Raw genomic sequence first — 20956 nt, forward strand, 5'->3', positions numbered from 1 at the left:
TAACACCATGTGACTTTTTTCTTTGGGGTTGGGTAAAAGAGCAAGTCTACTGTACCAAACCAACGACTTTGGAAGAACTTGAAGGGCGAATATGAGAAGTTATGTCTTCCATCCCACAAGAGTTCCTGGTGAAATCAGTTGACGTGGTTCCTGGGTGGCCTGAGAAGCTGGTGGCGAATTATGGTGCCCATATCGAATTTTAAATAAAACGTCATGCTATACGCTTTATTCTTATATCCATTTCTTGTAAAAAGTATAGTTATGAAATAAATTATAAGAATTTTAAAATAGGGAGTTACTTTTCAATCACCCTGTAGAATACATATGGTATACGATCATCTATTAATGCCCGAGTGCTGTGAAAGTCTATGAAGGTCCCGCTTGATGTCCTTAGAAACTCATCCGTGCTGCGGCGAGTCCTCGAATGGTGCCAAGCGAGCCTCCATTGAGGCGATTCCGGGCAGCGGAGTTCGCCGGCCTCGTTGAGTAGCCACGTGTAGGTGGGATTCCGACCAGCAGCAATCAAGCGAGCCTCTTGCCAAGCGAGCTTCATGCATTGAGGCGATTCCGGGCAGCGGAGTTCGCCGGCCTCGTTGAGTAGCCACGCGTAGGTGGGATTCCGACCAGCAGCAATCGGGGCCGCCGGCCTCGCAGGGTACGGCCAGCGGGGGGGAATCGCATACGATTCGCGTGTAGGAGGTGATTCCGACGAGCCGCGATCAGAATCGCCGGCCTCGCAGAGTGGTGCCCGCGATGGGCGCAGTGCGCGATTTGCGCATAGGAGGTGATTCCACCGAGCAGCGATTGGTCGGGTTGTGCCCGCGATGGGGCAGCGCGCGATTCGCGCGTAGGAGGTGATTCCGACGAGCAGCGATTGGAATCGCCGGCCTCGCAGAGTGGTGCCCGCGATGGGCGCAGTGTGCGGCTTCGCGTAGGAGGTGATTCCACCGAGCAGCGTTTGGTCGGGTAGGCCGGCCGTGTGAGGCATGGCAGACATGGGAGTCGTGAACACTCGCGTGGGAATCTCATCTCGGGCCGAGGCACGCAAATCAGTTGGTCGGGTAGGCCTTCGGCTCCAAGCGGGTCCGTCGTTCCGACGGGGTTTCGGCCGCAGGACGTTGCCCAGTAGCATCGTTCTCCAGGCGTCTTGCCGGAGTCCGTCACGCCTGCTCCGGCGTTCGGGCCTCAGGAGAGCAGTTCGCGCTTTGACGACGCGGTCCCGCAAAAGGCTTGCGAGGTCCCATCGCATCCGGTCCCTTCGAGGCAGACCGGCAGCGAGAGTGGTCGGAGCTCCGTAGCTGGAGCTAGCTCGACGGGTCCTCCACCGGTCATTCTTCTCCGAGGTGGGCCTCGCAGGAGCACGGAGAATGTCGGGAAACGCTCGTCTGAGATCTGCGTTCATCCGGCCATCGCCAGACTCGTGTCCCGCCATTTCCGTAGATCATTATTGAGATTAAGTGTTGTGAAATTCAACCAAGTCCACAACACGTCCCATATGTAGGTTTAATCTCAATAAGATCTTTACATCATCCTGTAAAATACATCATGCAATATATATGTCAGGATCAAGGCATCATATGAGAAAGATTGGATATATCAGTCAATGCAAGCAAGCCTAGAATATAAGTGGGTACGTACCATTCAATTCTACATGTCATTGTATAATGTCGCAGGAGTGGCCTCGAGTCGCAGACGTCCGAGGTCTTATAGACACCGCCCAGCGGTTTAAGTGAGCATCTCACCTTGGTTCAACTTTGGTACATTTTCACCACAGCCTATACCCTCAAGATGCATCAGAACAAATAATTCTACCATTTGGACAGTTTGTTGAAACAAAAGATGACTTGATCAAAAAGGGTCTTTCCCAATATGGAGACCCAGTTCCAGGACTCATCATGGCTTGCCGAAAGAGCCATTTTGGCCCCCAAGAACAATGCTGTTCAAGAGATCAACAATTTGCTCCTCCACCAACTTCCCGGTCATGAAAGAAATTATGATTCTCTTGACAAAGTGACAGATGAAGATCAGGCAGTAAACTTCCCAACTGAGTTTCTCAACAGTCTTCAGCCTCAAGGACTCCCAACACACAGGTTGATTCTCAAGGTGGGAGCACCAATCATGCTTCTAAGGAATCTTGATCCACCAAAGCTGTGTAATGGAACACGATTGACAATCCAGCAAATGATGCCACATGTCCTAGACGCAACCATCCTCTCAGGACAATACAGAGGAGAGAAAGTATTCATTCCAAGGATACCACTTATTCCACCTGACCTTCCATTCTCCTTCAAGAGGATTCCGTTCCCCATCAGGCTATGTTTTGCTATGTCCATCAACAAGGCGCAGGGGCAATCAATGAAGGTTGTAGGCCTGAACTTCACAGAACAAGTGTTTGCCCATGGCCAGCTGTACGTGGGCTGCACGAGGGTTGGAAAACCAAGCAATCTTTATGTCTTGGCACCAAGTAAGAAAACCAGAAATGTTGTATACCAAGAGGTTTTGAGAAATTGAAAATTGACAAAACGTCATGTAGGAAATGTACTGTGATATATATAAAAACATAACCACCTTTTGAGGCCATTTTTCCCCGCAAAGCGGGGGTTGGCCTTTTTCCGGCACCGTGGTTGTTGTTGTTTTTGTTGGTCCCTTTTGAAGCAATGTTTTACGGCCGGATGCCCTTCCTGCCGCCAACCCTGTTTGTCGCCTTTTACGACAAACAGGGATTTACCAGTGAACTGGTACTCAATGAGCCGACCTCGGAAGGATGACAGGCTGAGTCAACCCCCCTGGTTTACGTTAATTCAGCGATCGACCGGGATTCGAACCCAGGAACCTAGGATCCTCAGCTGGATCCTAAGCTGGAACCTAACTGTGATTTTGCTCTAAAATATACATGTTCTTTTCATCATATATTTGTCTTATTCTTATTCAACCCGGGCGAAGCCGGGTACCTCAGCTAGTATATATATGTGTGTGTGTGTGTGTGTGTGTGTGTGTGTGTGTGTGTGTGTATGTGTGTGTGTGTGTGTGTGTGTGTTTGTGTGTGTGTATGTGTATGTATATATGTGTATATATGTATACTTACTTTGTATATATGTGTACTTACTTTTTCCACATGCGAAATTTGCATTTATGTTTATTTAAATTATACAATGGACTACAAAATGTAAATGTTTCATGATATTTGTTATACTAGGGCATGCCCGTACTATATCTATATCTAAAATTATATCCCCCCCTCTATTTACATGAAATGGTTTGGTCCATGAAATGTTTTGGTCCATTCGCAACGCCAAAGCGAACGGCGAACGCTTTACATGAAATGGTTTGGTCCATGAAATGTGTTGGTTCATTCGCAACGCCAAAGCGAACGGCGAACGGCTTGCGAGTACAGTGACAACCCCCCCCCCCCCCTCTATTTAGATGAAATGGTTTTTATTAGTTTTAAAACATAGTTTAACGCCAACATAGCGGCAACATAGTTTGCAAACGTGAAATAAATGAATACGCTCTCAAATGTGCCATCCGAGGCAGAGTGTGTTCGCCACGTTCGGCACACGTGATAGCTCGCTGCTCTCTGATTGGTTGAATCGTTTTTTGGACATAGCTCGGTAAGTAATTGTCCGATTAATATGAAACCTTGAAAAGGCACATCCTCGGGTCCCCAGCAATATACCTGGCAAGTTTAAAGTATATCGGACCCGTGGTTGTCGAGAAACAGCGGTCACAGACAAACGTACAAACAAACAAACACACAGAGATTACTGGAATTATAGATAGATTATATCACCTTTATCTATCAATATTGTTGAAATGAAGATCAAATAGCTGCATGTTGAAATATGTTGAAAAAGTCAAAACTTTACATGGGGTGTACTTACTTTTTCACGTGACTGTGTCTATCTGATCTATGACCCGATGTGAGGGTCATTAAATTTATGACGTCATCAGTCTGGCGGCCATATTGGATTGAAAATAAAAAAAAGTAAAACAAGTACACATACATTCAAAGTACACCGCCCCATGCCAAATAATTAAATATGCTGCAGCGCGGCATTGCCGGGGCGCCTCCGGCGCCCGGCAATACCGCAGTGCAGCTCATTGAGGCTGCATTGGGAGGGAGAGGTGTACACTAATTGATTGATTAATTGTATAATTAAAATCAATAAAAGATTATCACAAAATATTTTCATAATCAATTGGCTAATCGCATAACTAAACCAGTAGTGCTTCATCCGAAGATGTATCTTTTAGAAATTTAATTAAATAAGTCATTTATAAAAAATTAAATAATTAATTGATTACTCAATAAATAATTAATCGATTAATCAATAAATACTTAATAGATGAAATGATTAATCAATAAATCAAAAATATCCTTGATAGCCACATCACTTGGTCACTCATGTCCAAATATTAGCTTCCCAGCTCAAAAGGTGCCTGAGATATTGGCCAAATGAGAAAGAAAATAAATAAATGATTAATAATGAAAATAAATAAATAATAATCATAAAAAAATTAAATTATTAATCAATTTGGTCAGAGAACACATAAACTACCACTATTTCATCAGAATCTGTAACTTAAAAAAAAAAATTTTTTTTGTCATTAATCGAATAATTAAATAATTAATCGATTAATTGATTAATTAATAAATCAAAAATATCCTTTGCAGCCAAATCACCTGGTCATTGGCATGTCCAAATATCAGCTTCCTAACTGAAAAGGTGCCTGAGTTAATAATGGTCAGAAGATAAATGAAATTTAATTAATTAAATAAGTACTTAATTAAACGCTAATAATTAAATAACTCCTCAATTAATTGATTATTCAAAAAACAAAAAATACCGTATTTGACAAAGGACTTGCTCACTACTGTGCCGAAATTTCAGCTTCCTAGCTCAAAGGATGGCTGAGATATCGTCCGGACAACCAAGAAAGAAAACAAGAAACCAGAGTGAAAACTGAGTACTCTCTTTCAGCGTGCGTCACTGCAGAGCCCCCTTTGGTGCCCGGCAATGACGATTTGCAATGCCTGGAGATGGCATAGGAAAGGAGCGGTGTACAAAAATCTTCTGCAGGATGAATGCAAAATTCCATACTTATGATCGACTAGCCATGAGGAATAGAGTTTGAAATTTTTGTCATAATCACCTTCGTTGATACAATTTAGCTTTAATGTATATACACAAAAGTGGTTGTTAAATATCCTAATAATTAATCAATCATCAATAAAGATACGGATAATCGCAATGTATGTAACATAATATGTCGCATGGATTATACGAGTATATGGACCATAATGTCAGCATGTTCAATGTTCAATTAACGATACTATTTTGTTCAAAATGAGGTCTATGCACTCCATGAGTGCTGCTCTAATTTCACACGCAATCGATAGATGATCACATTCCGTATTGTATTCCTTTCCATGTCGGGTTCAGTTACCCATGAGTATTCGTCGTCTCAATCACGTTTGATCTCAACACCAAAAGTGTCTGTTCTTTCCGTGCACTGCAAATGTTTCCACTTGTGGCAAGATCAGATTTCTAACACAGTCACGAATCCACAGAAAATGACCCCAGAGTCAGGTCACCAATCACCTGTCGTTACTCAAAACAATCGCTGCAGATCAAAGAAGTAACTGTGAATGCCACGAGCAGCGTTATTAGAGGGTTGTGGGGAAAAGACAAAGTTATATGAAACTCACAGAAGTACTCGGCGTTGCCGGCGAGGGAGGGGGGGGGGGGAGAGGAAGGGAGGAGGGAGGGGGAAGGGGGAGGGAAGGGGAGAAGAGGGGGGAGGGGAAAGGGGGGAGGGAGGAGGGGGGAAGGGGAGTGGGAATTTTTTATGGGAAATTATGACAAAAGGGAAAAAACCTCTGAAAGTTTGAAGAAGATCCGTTCAGCCAACTCTGAGAAAAATGGCGACACAGACAGACATCTCTCTTATATAGTAGATTGCATGTTCATTCTGCAGGTGTTTCTACTGTTGCTGCTCGCTACAAGGTACAGGACCTATGGTGGCTGCAAAGTGAGCTGATATTTTCTTGGAGACAAAAGACTCCTCGATAGTAAAATTAATGACTTTGTGAGAAAATGGTTTGATATGAATGCGAGTTAAAACTTGGGAAAATAAACTTGTGGGACACCCAGAAGTTTTGGGGCATCTCTTATCTTTTATTGGGCCACCCAGAAGTTATGAATGCTTTCTTGGTTTTAACAGAAATGTGGACAGGTAACCAATCTGTAACAGTGTTCTGTAGGTTGGAGCAGGAATTTGTAATTTGACACGGGTGCTGGCACACAATGGCTGACTCTTGTAAAATACACTGGTGAAGGAACTGCGCTCCAACGCGAGTCGAAAGAATTGACGCGACCAAAGACGGAATTCGTCCGAGTTGCTTTATTGAAACAAAACAGCTCAGGTATTCTCACCAGCCCGTTTTTCGGGCAACAATATATATACACATTTATGTCGGGAAGTTTGCCCGGCAAAAGATATACCGGGCATGCCCGGGTATCAAGGGCGAGCCTTGGAAAGGCGAGTCTGGACCTGCCCGGGCGTGTTTGGCTGCGGCCTGGCAAGTCGAGGCTGGGCGTGCCCGGGCGCTCTGGGCGAGCACTGGAAAGGCGATAGCGGGCATGCACGGACGCTCTGGGCGAGCCCTGGAAAGGCGATAGCGGGCATGCCCGGACGCTCTGGGCGTGCCCTGGAAAGGCGATAGCGGGCATGCCCGGACGCTCTGGGCGAGCCCTGGAAAGGCGAGAGCGGGCATGCCCGGGAAAGACGAGACCGGGCGTGCCCGGGAGGTTCGGGCGTGCCCGGGAACAGTGAGTCCGGGCATGCCCGGGAGAGGCGCGTCTGGCCGTGTTCTGGCCGGTGCAAGGCGATTATGTACATCCAGCGGTAACCGCTACACACGCCCCTCCAGAATCGACCTGCACCGGCAGGGTCAATTTAAGGGGGGTCCGGATGACCCGGCCGAAGCGACCCCTGGAGGGTCGTGGGGAGGGGTCTGACGTGGTGGTGGGTGGTCGAGCGGGGGGAACTGTGGACGGGGGGCGGCCTCGCCGCGGAGGAAGGGCCAACCGTGGTGGTCGGTCGACGTCCATGTGCGCCGGTTTGAGGCGGTCCACAGAAATCCGGTCCGGCCGGCCGCCGAAGTCGACGATGAAAGACTTGTCGCCCCGTCGCAGGACCCGGAAGGGCCCGTCGTACGGCGGCCGGAGTGGCCCCCGGTGCGCGTCATGACGCACAAAGACGTACTCTGCTGTGCGAAGCGCCGGGGGGACGTAGGACTGGGGGCCACCGTGGCGGGACGTCGGCACGGGGGCAAATCGTCGGGCGGCCTCCTGGAGGTCCAAGCGCTGGCGAGCGGCGGACCAGGGACTGGTAGCGTCAGGCACGAATTCGCCCGGGACGCGGAGTGGCTGGCCGTAGACGAGCTCGGCGGCGGACGCCTGGAGGTCTTCCTTGGGGGCCGTGCGAAGGCCCAAAAGGACCCACGGCAGCCGGTCGGCCCAACCGTCGTCCTGAAGGCCGGCCATGAGTGCGGCCTTCATGGAGCGGTGAAACCGCTCGCACAACCCATTGGCTTGGGGGTGGTAGGCCGTGGTGCGGTGCAGCGTGACCCCCAACGAACGGGCGACCGCGCCCCAAAGCTCAGACGTGAACTGTGGGCCGCGGTCGGATGAGATGTCCGCTGGTGCGCCGAAGCGCGCGACCCAGATGGCGATGAACGCCTGCGCCACGTCGGCGGTGGTGGTGGAGGTGAGGGGCACGGCCTCCGGCCACCTGGTGGTCCTGTCCACCATGGTGAGCAGGTGGGTGAACCCCCGCGAGGGGGGCAGGGGACCCACCAGGTCCACGTGGACGTGGTCGAAACGCCGTTCAGGCACGGCGAAAGGTGCCAGCGGGGCCTGGGTGCGGCGGTGGACCTTGGCTCGCTGGCAGGCCGTGCAGGCGTTGGCCCAGTCGCGGATGTTTCGTCGAAGGCCGTGCCAGACGAAACGCGCCGACACCAGCTTCTGAGAAGCTTTCCGGCCCGGGTGAGAAAGGCCGTGGATGGAGGCGAAGATGCGGCGCTGCCAGGAAACGGGCACGATGGGGCGAGGCTGGCCCTGGGAGACGTCGCAGAGCAGGACGGTGCCCGCGAAGGGGATGTCGGCCAGGCGGAGGCCCGTGTCCGCCACGCGGAGTGCCTGCACCGAGGCGTCGGTGGTCTGGTCGGCCGCCATGAGCGTGAAGTCCACGCCGAGGTGGACCGCGTTCGCGCTGGCCCGCGAAAGGCAGTCGGCCACGGCGTTGTCTTTGCCGGCGACGTGCTGGATGTCCATGGTGAACTCCGACACGGCGGAGAGGTGGCGCTGCTGGCGGGCCGACCACGGCTTCGTGACCTTAGCCATTGCGTAGACCAACGGCTTGTGGTCGACGAAAGCCGTGAACGGGCGGCCCTCCAGGAGGTGTCGGAAATGGCGAACGGCCAGGAATAGCCCGAGCAGCTCGCGGTCGAACGTGCTGTAGTTTAACTCGTTCGGCCGGAGTTGCCGGCTGAAAAAAGCGAGTGGCTGCCAAACCCCGTCCACCCATTGCTCATGGACGGCGCCCACCGCGTAGTTGGAGGCGTCCGTAGTGAGGGCGATGGGCGCGTTGAGCACCGGGTGAGCCAGCAGCGTTGCGTCGGCGAGGGCCCGTTTGGCACTGGCGAAGGCCGCGTCCATGGCCGCGGACCAAACAATGTCATGTTTGGCCGGCTTGCCCCGGATGGCCTCGTAAAGGGGCCGCATGAGCTGAGCAGCGCGGGGCACGAATCGGTGATAAAAATTCACCATGCCGAGGAACTCTTGGAGGGCCTTGATGGAACGGGGACGCGGGAACGTGGTGATGGCCTCGACCTTGGTCGGCAGCGGCACGGCCCCGGTCTTGGTGATGCGGTGGCCCAATAAGTCAACGGTCGTCGCGCCGAAGTGGCATTTGACTGGGTTGACAATTAAGCCGTGCTCGCTGAGGCGACCGAACAGTGTTCGGAGGTGGAGGAGGTGCTCGGCGCGGGACGTGCTGGCGGCGAGGATGTCGTCCAGATAGACGAAAAGAAACGGCAGGTCGCGCAGCACGCCGTCCATCAAGCGCTGGAACGCCTGGGCCGCGTTCTTGAGGCCAAACGGCATCCGCAAAAATTCGAACAGGCCGAACGGCGTGATGACGGCCGTCTTCGGGACGTCGGCCGCCCGGACAGGTACCTGGTGGTAGCCCCGTATCAGGTCAATTTTCGAAAAGATGACCCGTCCCGCCAAACGGGCGGAAAAGTCGTGAATATGCGGGATCGGGTACCTGTCGGGGGTGGGAGCGTCATTGAGACGGCGGTAGTCGCCACACGGGCGCCATCCACCCCCCGGCTTTGGCACGATGTGCAGTGGCGAGGCCCACGCGCTATCGGAGCGCCGCACGATGCCGAGGTGCTCCAACGCGTCGAATTCGGCCTTTGCCACGGCGAGCTTGGCTGGGTCGAGGCGGCGGGCCCTGGCATAGACTGGCGGGCCCATAGTGGGTATGTGGTGCTCGATCCCGTGCCGCACCGCGACGGCCGAAAACGTCGGCCGTGTGAGGGCCGGGAATTCCACGAGCAGGCGAGCGAACTCGTTCGTTGCCGGGAGGGCGCACGCCAGTTCGGTCGGCGCGGAGCTGCTCATTGTGCACGCCAGGGAGCTGAAGGTCTCGGCGTGGACAAGGCGACGTCGTTTGACGTCGACCAGCAGCCTGTGCGCGCAGAGGAAGTCGGCGCCCAGCAAAGCCACGGGGACGCTGGCAGTAACAAAAGTCCATTGAAAGCGCTGGCTGCCGAAGCAGAGGGTGACGACGCGTGGGCCGAAAGTGCGTATGGCCGAGCCATTAGCAGCGACCAAAGAGGGGCCGCAAACTGCGTCCAGCCTGTCCTGCTCGGAGGCAGGTATGACGCTCAGTTGGGCGCCGGTGTCGCACAGGAAACGCCGTCCAGACGCTTTGTCCCGAATAAACAGCAAGTTGCCCGAGTGGCCGGCGCTCATGGCTGGGAATGAACGCCGGCCCGGCCGTTTCCCGACCTGCCGAAAGTGCACGGGGGCCGGCACGTCCGAGCCTTGTGTCCGAACCTGGCGTGGTAATAACACCACGCCCGGTCAGGTGGAGGCCCCGGCCGTCGTGTCGGAAGCGGGCGGTGCGGCGTGGCGGCCGCCAGTTGCACTGGCAGTTCGGCCTCCAACCGCGCAGGGCGCTCGGGCGTCGTGGGCGTCGCCTCGGACGGCGGCGGGCTCCAGGTAACCGCGCCGATGTGCTGGCCCGCCGAGGAGATCTTATCGGCTTCCCTGGCGAGGGCGCGGGAATCCGTGATCAACGTGCCGGCCAGGGCGAGGCGTACCGGGTTAGGCAGCTGACGGAGGAACAGCTCCCGGAACAGGAATGCCGGAGAGTGCTCGCCGAGCAACGAGAGCATATAGTCCATGCGCTCGGACGGGCGCGTGTCGCCGAGCTCGGGCAGGTCAAGCAGGCGCCGTGCGCGTGCTGCCGGTGAGAGGGCGAAAGCGCCGAGGAGGAGCGTCTTCAGCGTGTCGTATTTGTCAGCAGCCGGCGGGTGCTGGAGGAGGCTCAAGGCGCGGGCCGCGGTGGTGGAACCGAGCGCCGCCACAACATGGTGGAAGCGGGTGTCGTCCGCGGTGATGCCTCGCAGGGCGAACTGGGAGTCCGCCTGGGTGAACCAAACAGCCGCGTGAGTCTCCCAGAAGGTAGGCAGTTTAAGCGTCACTGCCGTATCCATGTCGGTAGGTCACCAATGAAGGAACTGCGCTCCAACGCGAGTCGAAAGAATTGACGCGACCAAAGACGGAATTCGTCCGAGTTGCTTTATTGAAACAAAACAGCTCAGGTATTCTCACCAGCCCGTTTTTCGGGCAACAATATATATACACATTTATGTCGGGAAGTTTGCCCGGCAAAAGCTATACCGGGCATGCCCGGGTATCAAGGGCGAGCCTTGGAAAGGCGAGTCTGGACCTGCCCGGGCGTGTTTGGCTGCGGCCTGGCAAGTCGAGGCTGGGCGTGCCCGGGCGCTCTGGGCGAGCACTGGAAAGGCGATAGCGGGCATGCCCGGACGCTCTGGGCGAGCCCTGGAAAGGCGATAGCGGGCATGCCCGGACGCTCTGGGCGTGCCCTGGAAAGGCGATAGCGGGCATGCCCGGACGCTCTGGGCGAGCCCTGGAAAGGCGATAGCGGGCATGCCCGGACGCTCTGGGCGAGCCCTGGAAAGGCGATAGCGGGCATGCCCGGACGCTCTGGGCGAGCCCTGGAAAGGCGAGAGCGGGCATGCCCGGGAAAGACGAGACCGGGCGTGCCCGGGAGGTTCGGGCATGCCCGAGAACAGTGAGTCCGGGCATGCCCGGGAGAGGCGCGTCTGGCCGTGTTCTGGCCGGTGCAAGGCGATTATGTACATCCAGCGGTAACCGCTACACTGGAATCTTTAAAGATCACCAGCAAATAATAGATGGGACACCCAGCTCAAGATGGATCAGAAGGACGGCCATTGGCAAACGTCCAAGTTAGAGGAGTTCCCAGCTCTCATGTCATCCCACTCTTAGCGCCCTCTTTTCAGGGTTAAATTATATATATAGACTATACCAAGTCTACACACCCCCTTTCAAAGTTTTCACCTTTTGTTGCATTGTAGCCTGGAATTAAAATGCATTAATTTAGACTTTTTCCACTTTTATTTATACATCGTAACCCACAACTTCAGAGTGAAAAAACAAATAATACAAATTTCAGAAAACGAATTAGAAATAAAAAACTACAATATCTTGGTTGGATTAGTGTCCACCCCCTCATAATAGCAATTGTAAACTAGCTTAGGTGTAACCAATCACCTTCAAAATAACACACCAAGTTAATTGTCCTTCACCTGTGTTAAATTGTATTGATTCTGATTGTTTCAGAATAAAATCAGCTGTTCCTGTAGGTTTACTCTGCTGGGTAGTGAATTTCACAGCAAATACTCAACCATGAGCACCAAGGAGCTTTCAAAAGACCTCCGGGATAAAGTTGTGGAACGGCACAGATCAGGGGATGGGTATAAAAATATTTCAAAGGCCTTGAATATCCCTTGGAGCACAGTCAAGACAATCATTAAGAAGTGGAAGGTGGATGGTACCACCAAGACTCTGCCTATATCAGGCCGTCCCTCTAAACTGGATGACCAATCAAGGAGGAGACTGATCAGAGAGGCCACCATGACGCCAATGGCAACTTTGAAAGAGCTAGAGGCCTTTATGACAAAGACTAGTCACTGTGTGCATGTGACAACAATATCCCAAGCCCTCCACAAGTCTGGCCTGTACGGTAGGATGCCAAGAAGGAAGCTATTACTCAAAAAAGCCCACCTTGAGTCCCATTTGAGGTATGGGAAAAAAATACTCTGGAGATTCTGAAGCCATGTGGCAAAACGTTTTGTGGTCTGACAAAACCAAGATGGAACTTTTGGGCCTGTATGTAAAATGTTACGTTTGGTGAAAACCCAACACCGCACAACACCCAAAGAACACCATCCCTACTGTGAAGCATAGTGGTGGCAGCATCATGTTATGGGGATGTTTTTCATCAGCAGGGACTGGGGCACTTGGCAGGGATAGAAGTAAAAATGTATGGAACAAAACACAGAAAAATCCTAGAGGAAAACTTGCTAGAGCTAGAGGCTAAAACTTGCTCTGCTATAAAGCTAAAATTGGGACGGAAGTTCACCTTTCAGCATAATAACGACCCGAAGCACACAAGCAAACTTACAGTGGCGTGGGTAAGGAACAAAAAGATAAATGTCCTTGAGTGGCCCAGTCAGAGCCCCGACCTAAATCCAATCGAAAATCTGTGGCATGACTTGAAGATTGCTGTCCATCAACGCTCCCCATGCAACTTGACTTGGCTTGAACAGTTTTGTACAGAAGAATGGGAAAATATTGCCCAATTAATTTGTGCAAAGTTGGTAGAAACCTGTCCCAACAAAATCACAGCTGTAATTGCTGTCAAAGGTGCTTCCACCGAGTATTAACTCGGGGGGGGGGGGGGGTGGTAGGGGGGGTAGACTTTCTATCAATAAAGATATGCTAGTTTTGTATTTTTAATTGATTTTCTGAAATTTGTAGAATTTGTTTTTCATTTGGAAGTTGTGGGTTACAATATGTAAATAAAGGTGGAAAAAGTCTGATTTAATGGAATTCAATTCCAGACTATAAGGGAAAACAAAAGGTGAAAATTTTGAAAGGGGGCGTAGACTTTCTATAGGAAAACGAGTGTCAATGAGAAAACAAACAGCATGAGATGGATCATTACGTTTTAACATTGAATACACACTAAAGTTATGAAATGCAGGTTTCTCAAGATGTCATCGATGGAAGACAAGGTGCATTCTAAGTTCAATTGGTTTCAGATACAGGACAATAAAAACAAACCCAGGTTTGACATGAAAGGAATTGTGAACAAACAGCATGCACTTATTAAGATTAACAAGCTGACAATTATTACTTAATAGTTTTCATACTTGGGAGTACGTCACGGGGAGTGGCGTAGCGAGAAGGATGTGGCGGGGGGGGGGGGGGAGGAGGAGGAGGAGGAGGAGGAGGGTGAGGCGGGGGGGGGGGGGGGGAGGAGGAGGAGGAGGAGGAGGAGGGTGAGGCGAGAGGGGTCGAGTAAGGCCACCACCATTAACGGCACCTTTTGGGATGGTAAAATTGCTGCATCTATGATCTATCTACACTTCTGAGGACGTTTTTCCCTTGGCGCATTTATACAGAACTAGTTGAAGTACCCGGCGTTTCCGGGGGGTGGGAGGGGTGGGTGTGGGCAGGGTGAAGGGGGGGCAGGAGGGGGAGGGGAAGGGAGAGGAAGGGGGTGGATGGAGAGGAAGGGGGTGGATGGAAAGGAAGGGGTGGGGAGGGGGAGGTGAGGGGAGAGGAAGGGGGAAAAGATAAACTACATATAAATCTTTTGGGGGGTGGGAGGGGAGGTGGTTTGACAGGCCCCTCCGTTTTGGGGAGAGGCTGAGGGAAAGGAAAAGAGGAAAAATTATCCCATGTAAAGAGTGCTTTAACCTCAGTGGTGCCCAGGTGAAAAAGGAAATTGTAATACCCTCTGCCATCATCACCAGGTGGCGCTACACGGTACACATTTACATAAAGAATTTACGCCCTTCCATCGGCCCTCCACACTCCCGCATGAGGCCGCAGCCACATAGCCTATATGTTACCCCCACACAAAGTTGTATTTGTATTTGTATTTGTACCCCAAGTAAAGAATATAAGCGCTTATAGCTGGAGTACCTGGTGTTGCTCAGGCGAAAAAGAAACATTGACATATTTGATGACGTACATAAGGAAGAAGAAGAAGACTTACCACCAGCTTCAACCACTTCATTAATTGTTTGATTGAATCTGATTTGTTTGATGTCATTAATCAAAAAGGCTTAGGCACTACAAAGCGATTTTTAAAAATCCCCTCCAAAAAAAATCTACGTTTTTCCATGTGGTAAATACTGTACTGTAATAATAAATAATAAATACTGCAAATACTCGAAATAATAAAGAATAAATATTGTAAATAATAATAAATAAATAATAAATACTGCAAATAATAATAAATACTATAAATACTATAAACTAGCCGAAACCCGTGGAACATCCACGGAAGGGAGGATGTGGTGTATGGATAGAGTGTACCATTATGGATGGCATAGGGGATTTGCTTGTCCGAGTAAGAGTTAGGAAGAAAGATGAGAATGAAGAGTGCGTATATGAACAACGATTGCCGACACCGGCACAAATGCATGCTCTGGATTGTCCACTCAATGGACGGCTTGTTTTCGCCTTCGCCTGTCCAATCAGCGGCCGGCTTGCTTCGCCTTCGCCCAGCAGACGGCAATACGATGGCGCCGTAAGATGGCGTCGTATCGGCAGTTAATCGGATGCTTTTGGGCCCCAACGTCGGCCAATTCAGATTTTTCGAGTATGGCTGTACGTGATAAACAAAGAGCGCGGTTCGTAGATCGTAAATCCATTAGTGCCATGGGCATCGGGTCACTGGGTGTGGCGTAAAAGGGATAACAAAGTCGAGTCCTTACGCTATTATTATATAGACTAGCCGAAACCCGTGGAACATCCACGGAAGGGAGGATGTGGTGTATGGATAGAGTGTACCATTATTGATGGCATAGGGGATTTGCTTGTCCGAGTAAGAGTTAGGAAGAAAGATGAGAATGAAGAGTGCGTATATGCACAACGATCGCCGACACCGGCACAAATGCATGCTCTGGATTGTCCACTCAGTGGTGGCACTCAGTAGAGCGCATACCTCCGCCAGGTGGACATTTTATGATTCGTATCCACTGATAGGCTGGATCTGGATCCGACATGAACCAAAATCGAATCAGCTTGTTCTTGTCATCTAAACAACTCATTTAACCAACTCGTACACAACTTTTTGAAATATGCTATATATCGTTTTAGGGCCCCATCTCTCAATGGTCATGAATCGCTTAATAAATTAAAAATTCCCGTATCCGGATCCGGATTCGAATCTTCACCAAAATTGAATCAATTCATCCTCGTCATATACCTAACCTGGTCACCAAGTTTCGTCCGAATCCATCCACAACTTTTTGAGATATCCTGTTCATAGACAAACAGACAGGCGGGGGTGAAAACACAACCTCCATCCACCTTTGGTGGTGGAGGGAAAGAAAGCGCACCAAATGGTAAACCTTTTATAGAACTCCTTTTTGTGGCTCTCTAATGATCGATCCCCTCCGAACCCCCACCCTTACCCTACTCTGTTTCCTTCTCACCCCTTTGATCCTCCGTCACAGTTTACCCTAAAATACACACCCTAAAATGAAAGATCCTTTTTATAATCTCCGACACTCCATCCCTTGGCACAGCCGTTACCTGGCACTCCGGCACGCACACTGCAGCACTGTTAGCCTGTTCATGGCCATGCCCGTGGAACATCCACGGAAGGGAGGATGTGGTGTATGGATAGAGTGTACCATTATGGATGGCATAGGGGCTTTCCTTGTCCGAGTAAGAGTTAGGAAGAAAGATGAGAATGAAGAGTGCATATATGAACAACGTATTTATTGCAATCTACTTAAATGACAACGCTACGATATACTTTTGAAAAATGAATGGATTCGTAATAGGAATCGGCATAGCGCCATTCTGGGAGTGTTACGTCTCACCACCTGCTACACCTCTCTGAGTTACGAGGATTTATGCAACGCACCCCGAGTATCGCAACGTCACTCCACTTAACTTTATTAAAATGACGATATAGACGTTTCCTTATATATCCTAATTTAAAATGTTCAAGGGAATAAAAAGACCATTTGGTTCACACCAGCCATGTTCACACCACTCGACTGTCCAATCAGCGGACGGCTCGCATCGCCTTCGCCCAGCAGACGCCAATACGATGGCGTCGTAAGATGGCGTCGTATCGGCCGTTAATCGTATGCTTTTTGGCCCCAAAGTCGACTAATTCAGATTTTTCGAGTGTGGCTGTACGTGATAAACAAAGAGCGCGGTTCGTAGATCGTAAATGCATTCGTGCCGTGGGCATCGGGTCACTGTGTGCAGCGTAAAAGGGATAACAAAGTCGAGTCCTTACGGTATTATTATATAGATACTAGCCGAAACCCGTGGAACATCCACGGAAGGGAGGATGTGGTGTATGGATAGAGTGTACCATTATGGATGGCATAGGGGATTTGCTTGTCCGCGTAAGAGTTAGGAAGAAAGATGAGAATGAAGAGCGCGTATATGAACAACGATCGCCGACACCGGCACAAATGCATGCTCTGGATTGTCCACTCAGTGGACGGCTTGCTTTCACCTTCGCCTGTCCAATCAGCGGACGGCTTGCTTCGCCTTCGCCTAGCAGACGCCAATACGATGGCGTCGTAAGATGGCATCGTATCGTTAGTTAATCGGATGCTTTTGGGCCCCAACGTCGGCTAATTCAGATTTTTCGAGTATGGCTGTATGTGATCAACAAAGAGTGCGGTTAGTAGATCGTAAATCCATTAGTGCCGTGGGCATCGGGTCACTGGGTGCGGCGTAAAAGGGATAACAAAGTCGAGTCCTTACGCTATTATTATATAGATACTGTACTGGTATTTTTACATTTCCAGTGTGGTATATACTGTACTGGTGTCACCTTAGAAGTGGAATTAAATGCTTTTCATTGCATATAATGCTGGTGAATGTGCCGTTGATCACATTTCTGAGTTAAGTTTGATGACGTTCAGGAAGAAGAAGAAGACTTACCCCCAACTTCGACCACTTCTGGAATTTTTTGATTGAATCTGATTTGTTTGATTATTCGTGTTCAAATGTCTGGTAATTGTTTTATATTAGCTTGGCTCCACGTGCCTCACCACACATTGCTTCAGAGGGATAGGCATCTTTGACTATGCCTGCTTTCTCAGGGAGTGAGGGATGGCGTGAATGATGGGTGGGGGTTAGTGGTGGTGATAGTGTATTGGGGGTCGTGGTGGAGGGGTGGGGTGGGGGTATGGTGATGGGGGGGGGGCTGGTGGGGGAGGCCGGCCAAATATATTTGGGCTCTAGTTGAATATATACTGTAAATCAGAAATCACAACCCAACACGTATAAATAACAAGCATTACGCCTAGGCCCCCGTCGTTGAAGTGATGTGAGTTGACAAAGTGGAAGACGCAAGGCGGCCATCTTGGATTTTGACGTGGCGACCCAATTTTCAATAGCGTTCTCCCTTATGCGTAGATACACTCACACACCAGATTAGAAGTTAGTAGTTCGTTGATTTGTCAATATATTTTGCTCACAAGGTTCAGACATATATATGGTGGCGGACATCTTGGATTTTGACGTGGTGACGCAATTTTCAATAGCTTTCTCCCTTACGCGTAGATACACTCACACACCAGATTAGAAGTTGGTACTTCGCTTATTTTTCAAGATATTCCGCTGGCAAGGTTCAGACATACATGGTGGTGGCCATCTTGGATTTTGACGTGGCGACCCAATTTTCAATAGCGTTCTTCCTTATGCCTAGATACACCCACACACCAGATTAGAAGTTGGTACTTCGCTTATTTTTCAAGATATTCCGCTCACAAGGTTAGGACATACATGGCGTCTGACATACATGGCGGCGGCCATCTTGGATTTTGACGTGGGTTGCACCCGCACACCAAATTAGAATTCGGTCCTTCGCTTACGCACGCACGCACGGACGCACGCACACATGGATGGAGGGGAAAACCATAGTCCCCCTTTCGCTCCGTGGTGCGAGGGACAAAAAGGAACTGAGCACAAATTTATCTTTATTTTAAATTATCAGTTAGAGCTGGAAGGGAAGGTTAATACAAATTTATCAAAAACTGAAATGGAAAGTTGAATTTCCAGCCTCACAGAGCAGATGTGCCCCCAATGCACCATCTCCCTTAGACTTCCAGTTCCGGCCGGGTTTTTACGACGAATCTTTTATTTTGCCCATATCACAATATAGATCTCAATTAATAAAGTCAAAGTAAAAAAAAGTAGCACTGATAGTCACGAATGTGTTTCTTAGGTTAGCTTTAAATATATAAACAACATGATGGAATTTGTAAAAAAAACTTTGAAGAAGAAGAAGTCGTTTTGGTCACAAACATACATACATAACCCACTGATCTCTACAACCACTGGATAGCGCATCGCCCACTGAACGTAACACACACACCTGACGCTGCCGCACACACAGGTCGGCCATCTTAAGCACTCGCATCGTATGCGGACGCGTCACGAGTCAGGGAGTGAACAACACGTAATTTGTATGCAATTCCCAACTAAGCTCGCTACTTTCCTTCAGATCTGGACTTTATATCAAATCCCTGATACTATAGTTTCAAATTGTATTCTCGTAATAGAGGCCTACATCAACATCAACTTGTTTAATCATCAAAAAAATGTTCCCCACTACACCAAGTCCCAATCATTTGCTTCCTTCTTCAAAACAAAGCAATGCTATTAATGTTGCAGCATTTTGCAGACGAGATCAGTAATGGCATCCGCTAACGGTTCTTATTGAATGGTCATTTGTTTTCTTTGCTGAATAAAAGTAATTTTAAAAAGGTAATTACTTTCTAGTGATTTATTTCCATTCTTATTTCTTGTCAGAAGTAAACTCTTTTCAGTAGTAAATGGGGGGGGGGGGGGGGGGGAGGAGGGTGGCATGAAGGAATCTTAAAAATCATTCAAGGAATACATGTACTGTTATGGCAATAAAAGGGAATTTGTAAGGCAAAAAGTACAGTTATGGCAATAAAAGGGAATATGTAAGGCAAAAAGTACAGTTGTGGCAATAAAAGGGAATTTGTAAGGCAAAAAGTACAGTTATGGCAATAAAAGCGAATATGTAAGGCAAAAAGTACAGTTGTGGCAATGAAAGGCAATTTGTAAGGCAAAAAGTACAGTTGTGGCAATAAAAGGCAATATGTAAGGCAAAAAGTACAGTTGTGGCAATAAAAGGCAATATGTAAGGCAAAAAGTACAGTTGTGGCAATAAAAGGCAATATGTAAGGCAAAAAGTACAGTTGTGGCAATGAAAGGCAATTTGTAAGGCAAAAAGTACAGTTTTGGCAATAAAAGGCAATTTGTAAGGCAAAAAGTACAGTTGTGGCAATAAAAGGCAACATGTAAGGCAAAAAGTACAGTTGTGGCAATGAAAGGCAATTTGTAAGGCAAAAAGTACAGTTGTGGCAATAAAAGGCAATATGTAAGGCAAAAAGTACAGTTGTGGCAATGAAAGGCAATTTGTAAGGCAAAAAGTACAGTTGTGGCAATAAAAGGGAATATGTAAGGCAAAAAGTACAGTTGTGGCAATAAAAGGGAATATGTAAGGCAAAAAGTACAGTTGTGGCAATGAAAGGCAATTTGTAAGGCAAAAAGTACAGTTGTGGCAATAAAAGGCAATATGTAAGGCAAAAAGTACAGTTGTGGCAATAAAAGGCAATATGTAAGGCAAAAAGTACAGTTGTGGCAATGAAAGGCAATATGTAAGGCAAAAAGTACAGTTGTGGCAATGAAAGGCAATTTGTAAGGCAAAAAGTACAGTTGTGGCAATAAAAGGCAATATGTAAGGCAAAAAGTACAGTTGTGGCAATGAAAGGCAATATGTAAGGCAAAAAGTACAGTTGTGGCAATGAAAGGCAATTTGTAAGGCAAAAAGTACAGTTGTGGCAATAAAAGGCAATATGTAAGGCAAAAAGTACAGTTGTGGCAATGAAAGGCAATTTGTAAGGCAAAAAGTACAGTTGTGGCAATAAAAGGCAATATGTAAGGCAAAAAGTACAGTTGTGGCAATGAAAGGCAATTTGTAAGGCAAAAAGTACAGTTGTGGCAATGAAAGGCAATTTGTAAGGCAAAAAGTACAGTTGTGGCAATGAAAGGCAATTTGTAAGGCAAAAAGTACAGTTGTGGCAATGAAAGGCAATATGTAAGGCAAAAAGTACAGTTGTGGCAATGAAAGGCAATTTGTAAGGCAAAAAGTACAGTTGTGGCAATGAAAGGCAATATGTAAGGCAAAAAGTACAGTTGTGGCAATGAAAGGCAATTTGTAATTGATCGTCCTTTGGCAACGTTGGTATTTAAAGGAGTACAATCGTACTGGTACAATGAGCTATCAACTGAGGCTATTCTCATTACAGCGACTTGCCACAGGGGGACTCAAGTTGCATTTAACATGCCTACATTTGCTGTGGGTCTTTGACTTGCAAGCTTTTGGTTTGCATTGACAAAGTTAATAGATGTAGTGATTTAGATAAAATATCTAAAAAGTTATCCTGTACGTCCATCCATGGTAATAGGATGCGGGTAGTTTCCTTGTTCATAAAGCTGCTAATAGTTCGAACTACTCATGCCTA

At 48.8% G+C, this 20956-nt stretch overlaps 2 protein-coding genes across 3 annotated transcripts in view; both read left to right on the forward strand.

Moving 5' to 3' along the window:
* Positions 1–20956, forward strand: part of LOC137421260 (GMP reductase 1-like) — a 905715-nt gene that overhangs the window by 418923 nt on the left and 465836 nt on the right. The gene's annotated exons all lie outside the window — the stretch shown is intronic.
* LOC137422287 (ATP-dependent DNA helicase PIF1-like) lies at positions 1870–20802 on the forward strand. Its single transcript, XM_078772636.1, has 3 exons — positions 1870–2464; positions 5980–6033; positions 20687–20802. Exons 1-3 carry the CDS (start codon positions 1870–1872, stop codon positions 20800–20802), a joined length of 765 nt encoding a protein of 254 aa, XP_078628762.1.

Source organism: Myxine glutinosa, chromosome 2, assembly GCF_964187855.1.
Source record: "Myxine glutinosa chromosome 2, kmMyxGlut1.1, whole genome shotgun sequence".
NCBI classification, from domain to species: domain Eukaryota; kingdom Metazoa; phylum Chordata; class Myxini; order Myxiniformes; family Myxinidae; genus Myxine; species Myxine glutinosa.